Genomic DNA, 17,345 nt, shown 5'->3' with positions numbered 1-17,345 from the left:
TAATAAACATCGATATAATAGTAACTAAACTTAAAATTACCAATATAAGAGTAACATAAAAATACCAACCCATATAGACATTGTATTGCAATTTGATTCTATAAACCTAAAATTACCAATATAATAGCAACATTTTATACACACTATGTTGCAGTTTCTATTATATGAGTCTTAATTATACATATATAAGAGTAACATAAAAATACACAGTGAGTTTCAGTTTCTATTCTATAAACCTAAAAAAGACCAATATAAGAGTAACATATACATACTATGTTGCAGTTTTTATTCTAAAAACCAATATAAGGGTAACATAAAGATAAACACTGTATCGCAATTTCTAATCTATAAACCTATGCCAATGTGATTGTTGTACATGGTTTTATTTGTTTGAAATTAATTTTTGTTGTGGTTTAAAATACCGATGAGACTCATAAACAAATGACAATAATAACGATATTTGTGTGTTTCCAAAGCCAAATAATAAAACAGAATCAAGTCACAAACTTAAGAAAAATTGTGATTGTCGCGCATTGTTAGCTTTGTATGTGTATAGCTTTGTATGTGTATGTGTGTATATCTATATTGTTTTTAAGGGTTTCAAACTTGTAAATTTTATAAATTTAAATAGACCTATTAACCCTTTACTTTTAATTTAAATATTATTCAACTTAGTAAATATCTCAAAAATAAGGATTTCTATTGGACAAGGTTTTACCATGAGTTATGTTTTACCTCTCAATCATATCATGGGATGGGCTTTTCAAGGGTCCAAATTTCAACAATATCTTGGTCTTCATATTATCTGAAAGAGTGCTGTTATTTTCATCCATCCGTCCTATTTTCCCACCTACTTTATAAACAAAGTTTTAAAGATACATTTACTCCCTCCCGAGCCACCCCCAACCCATCTTTGGAATCTCTACAGCCCCCTAAGCAACCCTAGCCACCATTCCCCTGCAGCACTTATTTACAAGTCTTGTTCAGCAGACTAAGAAACATTTAAGATTGTTGGGGCTTTTGGTATCTGAACCAAATCTTAAAGGATAGCTTAAGATGATGTTGCCATCATGCAAGCTTGAAACTTTACTCGATTCTTAAACAAGACCAAGTTAGGGCACACATAAATATAACAAGCAGTAAAAGAAAGAAAATTTCATTTTTCTCTTTTTCCCTCAGGAAGAAAAAATTTCCCACAATTTGAATTTTTTTTGAGAAAAATTGAAGCTCACTCTTCTAGAATCCAAATTCCTAAGAGGAGGAAGACAATGGAGGCTCTGGTTTGCAGAAAATTGGAGGACCCAACAATACCCATTTCAGAAGAAGGAGCAGAGAAAGCAATAGTTACAGAGAATAGTTATCTAAGAGCATTTCCAACCGATGTGTCAAAAGTGCCACATGGATCTTTAACAGCTCGAAATAACATCTCACATCACTCCAACCGATGTGTCAAAGCTGATGTGGAATGAAGGCTGGAGATTGAGATGTTATTTTTGACATTCCAAAAGTAAGATGTCAAATGAATATTTTATTATTTTTTCTTTTCTTTTCTTTTTAATTAAAAATAAATCAACACTAAAATGTAATAAAATAATAATTTAATTTGACATATCGGGTGAAGTGTAAAGCTATGTAAAATGTCAAATAGCCACATCAGCCATCAAATTTAAATTTGATGTTTGGTATTTGACATCTCCCTTGGAGATGCTCTAATGCGTGTAAAAAGAGGGAATTATGAAGGCTGAACGGGGTTGGGGTAGGTCGGGAAGGTGGGAAGATAAGGAGAGAGACTTGTTTATATTTTATTTCTATGTTATTTATTATTAATATTTTACTTTATTTTGGTTGAATTAATAATTAAATGGCATTTTAGGAATAATGGTGGGTGGAAAAATATGATTGTATTTTTTCAAATTTACATGGTGGGTAGGAACATAAGGTGGGTGGAAAAATAAGACAGAGGGGTGGAAATAACAACACTTTATTAGAAATGCTATAATGAGAAGGGGGTTCAATATGAAGTTCCATCTCACCATCTAACAAGAGAGAGAAAGTGTTGGAGTTAAACTTTTTAAATGAACGAATGGTGTGATGGAACCCCACATTAAAAACCCTCACCAAAATCCCCCTCATTATAGAAGCTTCCTCGTTTTATTGGTTTAAGGATTTTAATCCCTTCGTGTTAAAAAAGTGTTAAATAATAATAATAATAATAATAATAAGGGAATTATTATTGACACACTATAAAAGTCATTGTGTATGTACTCTTGTCTGAAAATAATTAAGCAAAGAATTTGGCTTTAAAACTCATTTGTGTATGTCTGCATCACAATCACACCTATTATTATATATTTTCCTACACTCGAGAATACCAATTCTACATTATTTATGAATCAAAGTTGGCAGGCTCGGTTTAATAAGAAAACAACCACATCATAGAAACTTAGAGAGTGATGTCTCATGTCATGCTCGTCTAATTTAATTTCTGAGTAACATTTCAACCATAAGACTGCCCAACAAATTCTTTAAATTTTTAGTCTCTTGACAAAGTGCTTCCATGCATGTCATTTTCCTATTTCTTTTATTTTCTAATTCCCTTTTTTTTTATTGTCAAGTACATGAATGATGGATTTGTAGCCGAAGAATCTGATAACTTCAAAACATTTGGGTCACGTTTATTTATTTATTTGAAAAATACATCCATTATTTAAATCGTGAGTCAAAATTCAAAACCATGCATTTCATGCTAAAATGACATGAAAGCGTTAAAAGTCGCCTCTTATTTAATTAAATAAGAGTACAAAGATCGAGTTATTTCCAATCATTTTTTGATACAAGCGATATTGTAAGATGATTCATGAAACTCGGATACATGGCTTTCTTTCGGCCATTTTTATTCTTTTACCATGACTGAATCAACCTGGCCCAATCCATGGATGCCGTTGATCCTGATCTGGTAGTGTTTGAAGTAGTTGGAATTGGATTTGCCCATACGCCACGTGGCCTCATATCATATTCTCCTATGCAATTTCCATTTCCCACCAACGACCAAACGAATGTGCAGCTACGCCTCCCCTAATGTGCACGCAAAAACGAATTCCATTATTTATTTATTTTTGGCCTACGTGGCTCGAGAGAAGAAGCGTGCATTCTCTTTCACGTGCACCGCCGCCCCACAATTAAAACGCCCTCCACACGGTTGGTTGTCTGTTTATATGATCTATCTTGCCCACGGACACGTAGCAGCCAATCACGGCACATATAGTCTTGACTCTTGCGTACTGGTCTTCTATTCTGGCCCAAAATGGGTCCCACGTTTTTGTATTGGCATCACGACCGTCCATCGCTTTGACGGTGCCCATCTCTCCTCACTCAACAACCAACAATACATTATTGAATTTCCCATTGTATCAAAATAAATAAATTTTTTTAAAAAGAATTATTTCATTTGATGGGTTGTGACTATTTAGGATCACAGCCCAACCAGTACCTTGGATTAATAGAATTAGTTGCTCTTTTTGTACTAGTCATTCTTCATCACATATGCATTGTAGTTTCACATGCGTTCTTTAGTAAGGCTGCGTTTAGTTTGCGGAAAGATATTTATGGGAATTTAGTTTCGTGTCTTTTCTAAGGGAATGGAAAAATAAAGATTCATTTCTCATGTTCAGTAATGTTGGGAAAGTATTTGTAAAAATTTATTTAGTTTTTCAATTATACTTTTGTGTTTACTGCGATTTCCTTTGAGAAATGAAATTGGAACTGAAGCTTGATGGATGATTTCATTTCCGGCCTCATTTTTTCATAAAGCATGAGCTATTTTTTTAAACTTGAACTTACCAAACATAAGAAACAAAATGATTTTTCAATCCCAACCCTTCTTTTACGTGGACCAAACACTTTCGAAGAAATAACGACTCCTAGCAAGTAAAAAGTAAAGCAGTGTTGTTGTTATGAAAATAGTTCCCACGTGTGGGCTGTGATATTGATGACAGCACCTAGCTGTAATGGTAGAGCGGAGAGCCGAGTCGTAATTAATTATAACCCTAAAAATGAACCTTCGTAGGAAAAGTCTAGAGCGTGTGTGCGTCTTGTCCTGATATAAACAAACCAATGAAGTAACCGGTAAGCAACCAAATCCTGTACTCTCTCTCTCTCTCTCTCTCTCTCTCTCTATATATATATATATATATATATATATAAGCTCACAGAAGCTCAAATCAAGCGCCAAATTCATAAGAAATATATTCAGAGAAAAAGAAAAGATGGGTTGGTCTGAATCAGGGAGAGGATGCAAGAAGCACCAGCTGTTTGGAGGCGACGACATGATGATGAAGCAATATTCATCGCCAGGTGTTTGTTCATCTTGTCTTAGTGAGAGGCTCTCTGAGCTCTATGCCCCCTCCTCAACTTTCTTCAGTGAGAGACTTGCTCGTACTGTTTCTTCTCCCCGTAATCAATCTAATTCCTGGTCTTCTTCTGTTTCCTCCTCCGCGGGCTCTCCTCCTGTTAATAATTATTATTATTCTACAAGCTTCAGCGGCCGAGGCCCTCAGCGTCATCATCGGCGTCATGCTTCGGAAATATTGGGTTCGGTTTCTTTCATGACAAGGAGTAGCACGAGTACTGGTGGTGGGTATGGCTGCGGCGGCCATGATGATTATGATGATGGGGTGATGAAGAAGAGCAGATCGGTCGCCGCGGTTGTTTCGAAGACAAATCATCATCGCTTCGGAGATCAGAAGGCTAGTAGTGGGGGTGGGAAGCAGAAGAAGAAAAAAAGAGGGTTTTGGTCGAAGCTGCTTCGGACAACGGGAAGCAAAACCAAGGAGGTTTTGAAGCACTCAGAGAGTAGTCTAGGATAAATATTTTTATTTATTATTTTGTATCTCTTTCTGTACCACAAGTAACAAGTTAGGGTGTGAAGTTTGTAATTTGATTATGCAATCAATCGTGATAAGGTCTTGCTTGTTCATGTCAATCAAAGAATTAGCGTTTTTTTCTATGGGAGGTGGACTAACTAATTGCTGGTTATGGATTGATTTGAGTTTATGCCAAAATTTAATCCACATATTGGATGCCAAATTCAAATGTTGCATAAAAGAAATTTTGCAGAACATTTGTGATGCTGCAGTGTTTTACAAGTTAGACTGCAGTTGACATCCTTACCCTTTTTTGCGCATCAAAATTTCTTCAAAGTTTCACAACAATTGTGATTGGGAAATGTGAGACTTTGACTTAAAAGGGCCTTTGTGGTTGACCACGTGCATGACGTGTTTTGATATATTATTCTTTGGTCTCATCCAGTTAATTGATTTGAATTGATATGGAAGTTGCATGGCTTGAATTGTTTTCATATGATTTGCTTTTTTGACTAAAATTTCAAAGAAACTGTTGAAGCTCCTCTGTTAAACATGGTCTTTATAATTTGTTTGGCTAAAATAGATCCAGTTCTTTTTACCTGATCAAATAGGTCTGTTTTTTTTTATCTCTTCCCTTCAAATAATCATCCTGACTGGGTGAAGCATTCTTAACAGATATCGTCACAAGCAGCTCTATGAAAGAATGTCAAAGAAAGAATCGCACGTCAAATGAAAATGAGTTGAATCTGGATCTGGTAATTTTTTGACAGTCGGCCACTAGGTTACATTGCAGAGGAGAAACAAAATGGTGACATTCTTTTACAAATACACGTACAGTTCAAATACAACATGAGTCCCCAACTCACGTTTTTTTTACAGGTAACTGAAATTTTCCTATCTTTCCTGTCAAATTGTCTAGAGTCTTCCAACTAGACGTATGTAGTTTTGGTATCGCAAAATATCTTCCCAGGCTGGACTAATCTTTGCGGTCAAAATCGTTGCAAGCAAATGGTATCAGCCCTCACCACATGAGCTATACATTTTATGGGCTTAATATTCCCAATTCTAGAATGGTAACAAGTTCATTACCTAAAACAGATTATAAACATTATCTGCTAGGACCAGACTTTCCCTCCCTGTCATCTTCATCCTCGTCAACATAGCTCACATGATCTACAGATGGCCGTTTCAATCTCTGAAATATCTCGTCAAGGGACTCATTAGAAGAAGCACGAGATAGGTCTATAGTATCTTGAACTTGGCGTATGGGAATAAATTTTTTGGCTGCTATGTTTGCCTTGAAATTTTGGAAACCATTTTTCATTGATTCCCACTTTGAGGACAAGCCAGTAGGTGACCCTCCTGCTGTGTTATCAGGGTTAGAGTTGTCTCCATCAAGCAAGGAGACCTTGGCAGCAGAAATATTCTTCTCCACCGGATTTGTGTTGAAAGAAGCTTGTCTGCTCTGTTCTCTAATGGCAGCATACTTGTTGCTGATGGCTTCTTTACTTGAGCTATATCTGCGATCTTCTTTCGAAGATTTTGAGGGAGTTACCATTTGCCCCCTCAGCACTTAGACTGCTTGTTGCTTTCATTTCAACAAGAGTCCTATCCTGAAAATTCCACCATTATTAGGAAATGATCTATTATCCAATATACCAGCAGAGCATGAAGAAGAAAAAAGACAAAACAAAAAAAAACTAACTAGAAAAGAAAATCACAGATTAGGATGGATACAGTATGCCAGATAATTTATTCAGTAAATCTAAGCAAGTATGCTAAATGTTAGTGTACCATGTTGCTGCTGCCAGTCTCAACATCCGTGCTGTTGAAATTCCTAGCTAATGGGATAACATGTTCACCGACTTTGAGACCTTGTTCAATCCAAGATCGCTCTGAAAAAACCAGGACAATTAAGTTCAAGCACGTCTCTTTATTTATACGCGCTCACAAAACCTGTGGTTTTGAAATTTGTAATAAAAAAGAGAATGTAAAGGATCTGTGATATTCACAGATGGCCCGTGCCAAGTGAATAGTAATAGTCTAAGCCTTCTAAAAAGAGAAGATCACGAAATATGCCTACCCTTTTGTAAGATAATTAACCCAGATGGATCAAAACCATCCGTATCGTCAGCCTCAGTTTGAAATCTAAATCGTTTCCATCTCCCAAAAAAATTAATTATGCGGTCAAAAAAGTTGCTAGCAACCAACAGGGTGTACACAACCATGATAAGTGGATAGATTCTGTTAAACTCACTCCCAAAGAAAGGGACAGCTTGATCAATGTTTCCCATTCGCTGCAATTCACATTTACAAAGGTAAAATAGTCAAAATCATTAACTAAAGGGAGGAGGGAAGTTCTACAGTTAAACATACCAGCCAAAACTAAGAACAGAAAACAATAATATTAGATGATATGAAATGCCAAACCCAAAAACTACACTGGGAAAAAAAGACATTATAGCAATGTTTGAAAAGGAATTTACAGTTAATGAGAAAACTTTTTTTTTTTTTTCGTCAATAATCTACAATTGATGAGAAAAACCCAAAACGGGAAAAGAAAAGGAAAAAAAAAAGAAGAAAAGATTTTACTGAAGAAAGTTAGAAAAATCATCACTTATAAAACAACCAAATCTGCATGCTACCCAAGATTAATTTTCTTTTTGGTTACAGTTGCCCAAGAGTATTTAGATTTATACTAAAATCATGAAGAAAAAAATTGTTTGAAAAGCTTTTAAATTGGCTTCCGCTACAAGAATCCCATGTAACTATAAATAGAAAGAACTATTAACACATTCCATTTTACTTTCAGCTAGGGCAAGATATAGATCAGTAAGAGGACAGATGAGATGGATGAGATAAATACTTTTTCAAATATAGTTTTATGTTCACCAAGACGAATGAGATTGAGAAAGTTGTATGAAACTGGAGGAGCATAACGAGCGACCATCCTGGAAGATATGAAAGAAATGGAGCGTGAGTAATTTTGTAACAAAAGATGAGTTGGTTAATAGCTAGAGTTAAGATCAAAACTTACGAGCATATCATAAGCAAGTTGACTGAACTTGTTTGCCTGGGCGTTAATGAGTAAAACATCAACATACCGATTTTGAACAAGGAGTAATATGTGCAGACGCACATATACATCAAAGGAACAAAGGCAAATACCTGGGAGTAAACGTTGAGTCAACAAATTTACATCAGCAACCAATAGAGTAATAAAAAGAAAGTAAGAGCATGCTTTCAAATATGGAGGCCCATTTACATAAAAAGATCAATGCACATCTAATCATTTATATGTGCAACTATTCACAGTGATGTGGACTCATATGGATCCAATGAACATAATGCAGATAGCTTTGTTCAATTTTTCCTTTTAAACAATATGTTGGCGTCAGCAATAAAATCTGGGTGAGAAATATCAACCTTCACAAACTGACAGAGCTTTTCCTCATACACCGATTACACAATGCCCAAAAAACATAAAGACTACAACTTACTAAAATAACTATGACCCACCTGCACAAGAACTTCTTGCTTAGAAACAGAATTTATGAGAATTGAAAAGAGAGATAGGTCAACTCGAGGAAGCAGAGTTGCCTCTGCTAAAAGAATAGCAGCTGAAATGATCCCAAGTATGATAGCCAAAAGTTTTTCAACTTCTTTTCTTAGTATGCAGCGCCAAAAGAATTCTGCAAAGGGCAAGAATTAATTTTCATGTCAGTTTAGGTCTCAACTTCTAATATTCAAAGAAAATCAAGCTACAATCTAAAATTAAAGTTTAATTATCAATACTATAACATTGAGTTTTGAGAAGCCATATATAAATTAACACATCATGCTCATACTTCCTCAGTACAATAATACATTGTGCGTCTATCTAAAGTGTGCTTTTATAGGCAATAGAAGACAAAGTAAAGTGTTGTCTTCAGATTCAATTTAGGTGAAAGCATACAGGCCCCTCAATGCAACTAAACAAAACAACCTGACATTTATAGGACAGAAGTGCAAACTGCCAAGTACTCAAAATTTAAATACAAGTGAATTTATAGATCTGAATTTTACCTATTGTATCAAGGATAGATCCTAATCTGCCAGTTCGAGAAGGTCTGAAGGTTGAAACATATTTCCTGAAATGGTATAATGTAGTTAAAAGGTGAAGGGGTGGCGGATAAATATGTATGTGTGTATACATACAAATAAACATGTAAGGACTGGAATAAGAATGATGGAGAATGGCAGAATCAGAGGCTTACCATCCAGTAGAATTCCGGCGTTCGTAATTTTTTATAGTATCTTCAAGTTCAAGGGCCTCCATAACATAGGTCATATACTCACTGCAAAACTAATGGTAAATTTTAGATACTACAAACCAAACCATCATAATTACAAACCCAGAAAAATACTAAATGTGAAGGTGAAAATAGTATTTCAATGTGGATCCCATAATCATAATTCAAAACTTAAATCCCATAGTATTATTAGAAAAATCATATACGTTTAGCTATAAACAGTAATCAGTCTATATAAATTACCAGTAATAAGCAATTATATAGACTGATTCCATGAACATACATCCAACAGAAAACAGTACACAAACGTTCATTTACTTCTCAATTTATAACACAAAACTTCAACATGGAAGCATTAACAACAGAGCAGCACTAGAAAGGATAAATTAGAGAAAACAAAAATCTCTTCCCCTAGTTAGCAACCTCATTGATTAGGCATTGCCGCATAGACTGAATTAAAATGAATAAAATGATTTAAACAAATAGTTTTACCATTAATTTAGAACTAAATCAAGCCAAAAGTTAAGTTCTAATACTATGTTCAAAACAAACTGACAAGCATAAGAAAGTGATGTTCTAATACTATATGCAAATAACATACATTTTTAAAAGTCAACTAGGAGGATAAACCATAGAGCATTATTCAAGCATCAACAAACACCCATCTAAAGGGAATTTGCAACCTATGGTAGCATGTAGTTCCTGATCACTTAAAAAGATAATCCAGAGCCAAGACCACAGATACAGAAAATACAAAATGCCTACAGCGCAAATAATATTTAGGCACGAGTAAATGCAAAATAATTTCAGTGAATAGAATGCATATGATGAACATATAGGCAATGCATTCAACTAAGAAGTTTACCTTTTGTACCGATAATACTCTTCCCGGGCACCTCGAAGATGACGCCTAAGCGTTGCCATTGATTTTTCATCAGTATCATAGTCCATATCATTTTCACCTAATCGGCCCCCTTGGGGTTTGAAGGATGGATCCTCCTTGAACTGGTATAAGAGAATATTCAATATATTACCAAGAGAACCATTACAGAACTAGTTAAGATCAATTATTTTTTCTTTCAATTCTTTAAATCAGTAAACAAATACCATTTGAGCTAACAAATTGTCTATAATATCCATGTAGGGTCTCAAAGGATCACGCTTGGACATCTGAGTGGATGTTGCTTGGGCGACCTAATGAAGAAACCAACAAGTATAAATAAAAGTAAATAATACATAAAACAAGTTAGATACAAGTACAACCATACTGTCAGACAAGGATGAAAATATCGGTGATACAGATATTATCGGGCCTTAAATTTACGGATATTTCGGGGGATATATCGATGTCGTTTTAGGTATCAGGGAAAATTGACAAAAAAGACAGATATTGGCTTAAAAACACGGAATTTTGAAGTGAAACTTTCATAGATATTAAGCACATTATCAATGAATGCATTGAACAAATAAAATTCAAAATATACTAAGTATAAGATATGCTATGATGAAATCTACGTGTATATAATGTGCGATGAAATCCACGTGTATATAATGTGCGATGAAAATCCTGAAAATAAATACAATTAGACTTAACACAACAAAGACAACATTATTCAAACATAACCCAACCCAACCGATTAGTACTTAACCCAACATTATATTACAAGAGTTAGACTTAATGATAAAGGAAATGAGAGATAGAAGATTAGGTGAAAAATAAAATCAAACACACAAGAAACCGAGCAACCAGAGAGAGGAGAGGAAGAGCCAAAGATAGCCGAAATGACTGAGGAGAGAAGAAAGGAGAAGCTACTAAGAATTAGAGCTTGGTTTTTGACATTGATTCAGTGGCTGGGACCTACGATTACTTTCAAAACTGAAGACAAATTTCTGGTTTATTTGTCTGGTATCGGGAAATATTGGGAAATATCTGTAAATATCGAGGATATCAGGGATATATCGCCAATAAGGGGGAAGAAAGAGGCTTACCCCTCTGTATCTGTATCGACACCTAAAAAATATCAGGACATCGGGCGATATTTTCATCCTTACTGTGAGGAAGTGCAAAAGATAGTTCATGCTTGGTAGATTAGAAGAAAAAAGACATTGAAGATCATTCGAGTTTATAAGAAACATGATACAAATAAATTATAATAACTTTTCTGAAGCGAAGTAACCAAATACACACAGCCACAAAGGAAACAAGGCAAACCATGCAGCTTGTTTCCAAGTAAAGCACAAAGACATTATCAATATTGCATACATTCCCTGTGGTCATAGAGACATCATATGCTGGACATTTGAGCTCACACATTGCAAAAATGTCACTGTAAGTAACAACATACCCACTTCCTCCTCTCCCCCAACCCCAATCTGAAAACAATCATAAATAATCAGGTGGTGATTTTTCATGACTAAAGACTGACCGTATCCCATTAAAAACCAAGCCAAGCCAACCCACCAAAAGTTGGGTCAGGTTGAGTTGGAAATCAGGTTTAGTAAAACTTAAACTTCAAAACAAATTCTAAATGGCCCAAAATATTACGAACTTAGAAGGCCTGAAAAAAATGCATGGCGAACACAAGCTCAAGCCAATTTTCTAGAACTGAGAGCCCTTGAGAGAGATTTGCACGACATTGATCAAGAAAATAAAAGGTTGAGTCTTCGTTTTTTAGGTGATGTGTTATCTGCTTGTAAAATTTGGCATTCAAAAAATGAGAACAAGATATCCCAGGAGAGGAAGAGAATAGTTCGGCAAAGGGAAAGTTTGAGCATAAGCAAAGTTACAGAGGAACAGTTCTGCCTTTCTCACCACCTCTTCCCAGCCCAAATGTTTCTCGTCTCGGTATGTTCCTTAAGGCAGAAACGAAATTACAGAGATAAAGACAACTTTCAGTCATTTTCTTATCATTCTTTTAAATAGATTAAACATGTCACATCACACGTCATATTGATTGGACTGATACATTGATATCTCTTTCTTTTCCTCGTTTTGGGAAAAAAAAAAAATTTCCTGGCCACCAATCTTTATAGGATCGTGTGCTCTCTTATCCCAGTCTACTTCAAGATCAAGCATATAAAAGATGGATCACTGTGTTTGCCACACAAGTTTCATTCCAGGCAATTATTTTAATTCTTTGCATCTTATGTTATTTGATTATGGGAGTGATTAATCAATGTTAAATGAATGGAAAAATGAAAAGCTACAGTCTGCTGCAAGGAAAAACAAAAGGCCAAGCACTTGGCCAAGTCAGCTTTGGAAGAAATTCAAAAAGATTATTTGAATTTGGTCATTCGCATTATGTACAATATTATCAGAAAAACAAGTTTAGCACAATGGTTGATGCATTTGTGTTAATGCAGCATGTGGTGATTCAAATACTGACTGAATACGAACGCCTCAAAATTTTACTTAATTCAAATTGGGTGGATTTGGAACTTTCGGGTCAAGAAGTATTTAAAACAACACTGAACCTGTTTTATCAGGTTGAAATGGAATTGACTCGATTTCATCCAAAAATGGAAAGAAAACTGGGGCAACTGGGTCAGGTTGGCCCAGAAAATGCGTAGCATCGTACTTAGATCCAAGTTACAACAAGATAAACAAACAATGAACACCAATCAGAATTTCAGAATGGACATGCAGATAGAGAAATTTTCTGCACCTTAGAAAACAAAACATGGATATCTTAAAATTGGAAATTGAAAGAGAATACTTACCACAATAGCATTTGAAAGATCTTGATGAGCGTCATCAAGTTTCACAGCCATTTTGGCAATTTTATGAGAAAGAACTTTTTGGCGGATAGTCCAATCTGAATTTTTCCAAAGGCCCTTAGGGATTTCACTCAAACCAAATCCAAGAAGAAATGCCCCTGTAACAAGTCCAAAAGTATTCGAACAGCCCATGGCAAATCCTAGAACACCTCCACCCCTGTTATTTAAGCACCAAAAAAAAAAAGGGAAAAAATGAGGAATGAATAGAATAGCTCAATAGCCAGGGAAAAACATAAAGTAAAAAGAATGAGCCCCTGTTAGACTGGTAGTGATATATCATCTTCCTAGCCTTCTCTACTGTGCCCATACTTAAACAGTGATGTAAGCATCCAACCTAAAGCCAATTGGCAATTGGTGGAGAGGGCCCAAAATCTTTTAAGCTCACACGTTAGACTTCCATCTTTGTGAGATACTCCCAAGACCTTTTTCACATCTAATTGCACTCCATATTGATTCCTTTTCAATTTCATCTATTGTAGCAAGAAATGATTATTTTAAAGGTTATTGGGAACAAAGAAAGACAACCCCCCTCTGGCTACCATAAAATTTGCAGAAGCTGAACACAAAGCTAGGGATCATAAGGGAAGATACAAAAACAAAGATCAGCAAGAAACTGCCAAATCTCTGAAATTCTTTCATGCATGCGAAAGACTGGGAATTAGAGCCTGGCAATGCTTTCACGCATGCTAAACACACACGGACATGTCTTGAATGTGTCAGTCCAAAGTGCGTTCTTACGTTAGACTGCGACCACATCTAATTGCTTTTATTATGCAGCATCCACTGTTTACGATCAAATCTTTATCGCATAACAGGGAGGCAGTGCCACTCAAAATAAGAATATAACAACTTATGTAATATCTCTGGACTCCTTGAAGGCAAACCTAAGAAGATACTAATATCCACATCAATATAAATCATCTTTGCAAGAGAAGGAACAAACCAATTCTTGTGCATCATGATGAGAAGAACCAGTCCAAAAAGGCCAATAGCTCCCAGAATTAGATAGAAAAGTAAGTTAACATGTACACTAGTCTTCAATCTCTCTGTCACAGTGAAGTCTCCAGCATCTTCAAAACCCTGAATAAGGGGCACCACAGTCCTGCTTAGAGATAACTTAGAAATATGAGAAGATTTACAAGTTAGCTGAAATATCTACACCACATTAATTTTATATCCAATCAACAGTAAATTGGAAAGGGCAGATAAACATATAATCATCATTTCACAGCTAAAAACTTAGAAATGGCGCAGCATTAATACTTCAAAACTCATTAAACAAACTCAACAAAACAGTATAATATTCACTAAGATTCCTATTTTATATATAAATATCTTCTCAAATAGAAAAACACCAGTCAGGATGGATAGAACAATTAAAAACAGAAAAGTCATTTAATGGAACTTATTCGACCAAATTTTGTTGAGCAATTGCATGCATAATACATGACTCAAATGACTAAAAATAAGGGCCTTGACAGTAATGTTAATTACCAAACTAAGATAGAGGATGATAACAGTCGGATGATATAATAACTGGATATCTTGACATTCATGTGATCCAGCTATATACAAATATAGAAGGGGCAACTAAAAGAGTCCATGAAGTTCCATGTTGCTTACCAAGTTAGTAAAAATGTACTCCAATATGACCAGCTCCAAAAGAATGAGATTCCTCCACTCTCAATATGATTTATCGCCTGCAAATGTAATAAAAGAAAAGAATCGGCAACAATCGTGAAACCAGTAATTGTTGCATGGACAAATCATTATGAACATAACAACTGGAGCTAGTAAATAAACATAACAGATAGTCTTACAGCTGATAAACATAGAAGTGGCATGTCAAACAAACAATTGTCATACTGTGTCCAATCAATGAAACTAGTTGTTCTTTTATGCCATATAAACAAAGCATTACATTATTTCAATGTTAAGAGATTAGATGCATGCCATTAACATGAAATTTAAGTCCATTTTCGGCTTACTTTCTTGTTCGAACCCAATGATACAATTTTTAACTGAAATAAAATCAGCTACCCAAATCACAAATAATAGCGGTTTTGCATTATGAGAGAAAAAAATCCCAAAAAAACTTTGTTGAGCACAACTGAGCAGCAGAGAAAATGTCCCGGTAGAAGTAAACAAACAGTTGCAAAAGTTTCTAACAATGCGCCCATGAGAGAAACTGAAACAGATTACATTGTTTAAAACCTTTTTTAATTCAAAACAAAACAAAACCCTAATCGAATCAAATTCACACAACCATAAACTGAATGAAATGGCAAAAATTGTTGAAATTGCAAATGAAAAGTACCGTCCAGATGTCAGCGGGCACAATGACGATGATGGAGAGAGAACAGAACCAGGTGTACCCAACGGTGAGCAAAACATAGCGAGGGACCTCCGGGCCTGCGAAGTACTTGAGCGTAAAAAGGACCATGCCCAAGGTCAGGGGCAACGAGATCAGGTAGAAGACCCACATCTCTCGGTCTATCTAAAAAAGACGCAGTTTTGAAACGGGTCAAGCGGATCCGACGACCCGATCGCTGCCAATGGGAAGTTCGGTGAGCCACCGGGTTTGGCTTGCGCTCCGTGGCATGCGCTCAGAGAACGTTGTTGTTGTTGTTGTTGTTCTAGTCGGAGGTCGGAGAAAGACTTGAAGAAACGTGTAAACGTGTAATTATACCCATTTTATTTGTTTTGGGCTTTTTCGGGCTTTTTGTAGGGGCCAAGAGACAAAGTGAGACAAACGAGTTTTGTAAGAAGAATTGAGAGATGTTATGTTTCGGTCCACAATCAAGGTCTGGATTTGAGAGATTTGAGAGAGTTTTTACACATGCATCTTAGGCCTTCTCCAACTCGGGCTAAACTCAAATTTTCCTCTAAAAAGTGACTATTTGAGTTTTAACTCAAATTGTTTTTCTCCCAACCCTAAGGACTCAAATTTTGAGTCAACTTTATTAAATTATTTAAGAATGGTTTAAGTTTAAAAAAAAAAAATTTATGCATAACTTTTCTTCATTCAATTTTTTTAAATAACTTCATAATTAAATTTTTCGAACAATTTGACCTAAATAAATTAAAATTCCACAAATATAATTTTATTTCAAAAAAAAACACACAACATAATTCTAAAATAAAGAAGATTGATGAGATTGACAAAGGAAAAATAAATTGAGATAAATAGATAAAATATTTTTAGTAAATTATTTGAAAAATGGATGGGTATTTATAGAGTTTGGAGTGAGTTTTGAGGTTGGATCTGATCTAGATTAATTTAAAATATTATTTTGACTGTTGGATTTAAATTTCAGCCGTTTTACCGTTAAAATAACTTAAATTTAATCCACATTGTTTATTTAAGTTATATGTATATAAAAAATATAAAAAAACAAACAGCAAATAATTTCAAATGTTGCAACGGCAACTCAATAGGGCTTTGACAAGTGGCGCTTGTGGAAGACAAGATGGCAACATAAAAAAGAAGGTGGGGGCCACGAAGGAATCTTTGCACATGGGGCTGTTGAGATGTGCAGTGGGCTTCAGTGAATAGTATTGGGTCCAGGCAATACTTGGACTCATATTTGGGTCCAAATTTGGGTTTTCCAAATTTTGGATACTTCATTTTCTTAGGTTGGGAGAGGTTTGGGGGGATATTTTGGGTTTAAATCCAAGGGTTGGAGATGGCCTTAAGGGTGTATTCAATTAGGATTTTAAAATATTATTTTGGACTGAATAAGTTATGTAGAATTCAATTAAGACTTTTAACTAATCTATACAAATCTTGTGGTATTCAATTAAGACTATTAAGATTTTTAAAAGAGAGTTGTTAAATCTAGTGGTATTTAATCAAGAATTTAGACAAGTAACAACAAGTTTTATGGTGTTCAAAAACTTGATAATTTTGAAGGATTGTTTTAAATTTGAAATTGTGTGGGACTTTTTAGTATGAGGTATAAATACCAAACCCTATTTCAAATCTCACCCTAACCCATTAGATTTCACATGAGATTTTTTTCTTCTTCTTGCTTTGTAGCCTGGATCGAGAAACGGTCCTGAGTAATGATACTAAACCCAGTTTGAACACAAAGGCGATTTCCATTGTGGATACCAGTAGGTACGTAAGTCCAATAGCTTTCAAAATTTGAACCAATCTTTGTCTGGTTAGAGAGTAGAAGGTGTCAAATTTGTCCAATTTGGCCCTCCTCATCCCCAATCTTATGAAAAATCAAAATCCCAGAAGATAGGAGTGTATAAGATCCAATCTAATCCATCCAAACTGACCAATCCAATCCAATTCTAATCGGTTTCTAAAATTTGACGGATTGGATTGGATCTGTAATTTTCAAAACCAACATGATTGGATCGGATAATGGATTTGCTTATGAGAATCCAATCTAGTTAGTTTTAT

The 17,345-nt window shown here is 35.2% G+C and overlaps 2 protein-coding genes across 2 annotated transcripts; one reads left to right on the top strand and one right to left on the bottom strand.

The window, feature by feature from the left end:
- The first annotated feature begins 4,156 nt into the window (after nucleotides 1-4,156).
- On the top strand, nucleotides 4,157-5,005 carry LOC103333999 (uncharacterized). The gene has a single exon (XM_008236916.3). It carries the CDS (start codon nucleotides 4,266-4,268, stop codon nucleotides 4,863-4,865), a length of 600 nt encoding a protein of 199 aa, XP_008235138.2. The 5' UTR covers nucleotides 4,157-4,265; the 3' UTR covers nucleotides 4,866-5,005.
- Nucleotides 5,006-5,587: 582 nt separating this feature from the next.
- Nucleotides 5,588-15,590, bottom strand: LOC103333989 (LMBR1-like membrane protein). Its single transcript, XM_008236904.2, is given in 15 exon segments — nucleotides 5,588-6,414; nucleotides 6,416-6,475; nucleotides 6,657-6,757; nucleotides 6,946-7,159; nucleotides 7,729-7,813; nucleotides 7,900-8,030; nucleotides 8,382-8,554; nucleotides 8,928-8,992; nucleotides 9,119-9,199; nucleotides 10,020-10,159; nucleotides 10,262-10,348; nucleotides 12,875-13,088; nucleotides 13,875-14,033; nucleotides 14,555-14,631; nucleotides 15,249-15,590. Coding segments are annotated over 15 exon segments (2,199 nt in total). The 5' UTR covers nucleotides 15,417-15,590; the 3' UTR covers nucleotides 5,588-5,970.
- Nucleotides 15,591-17,345: the final 1,755 nt, after the last annotated feature.

Source organism: Prunus mume, linkage group LG1, assembly GCF_029339155.1.
Source record: "Prunus mume cultivar Tortuosa linkage group LG1, ASM2933915v1, whole genome shotgun sequence".
Classification (NCBI taxonomy): Eukaryota; Viridiplantae; Streptophyta; class Magnoliopsida; order Rosales; family Rosaceae; genus Prunus; species Prunus mume.
This window is presented reverse-complemented; position numbering and strand designations above follow the sequence as displayed.

What these genes read in the sequence shown, in the direction of transcription:
- LOC103333999 (XM_008236916.3), top strand. Translation starts at nt 4,266, where the DNA reads ATGGGTTGGTCTGAATCAGGGAGAGGATGCAAGAAGCACCAGCTGTTT.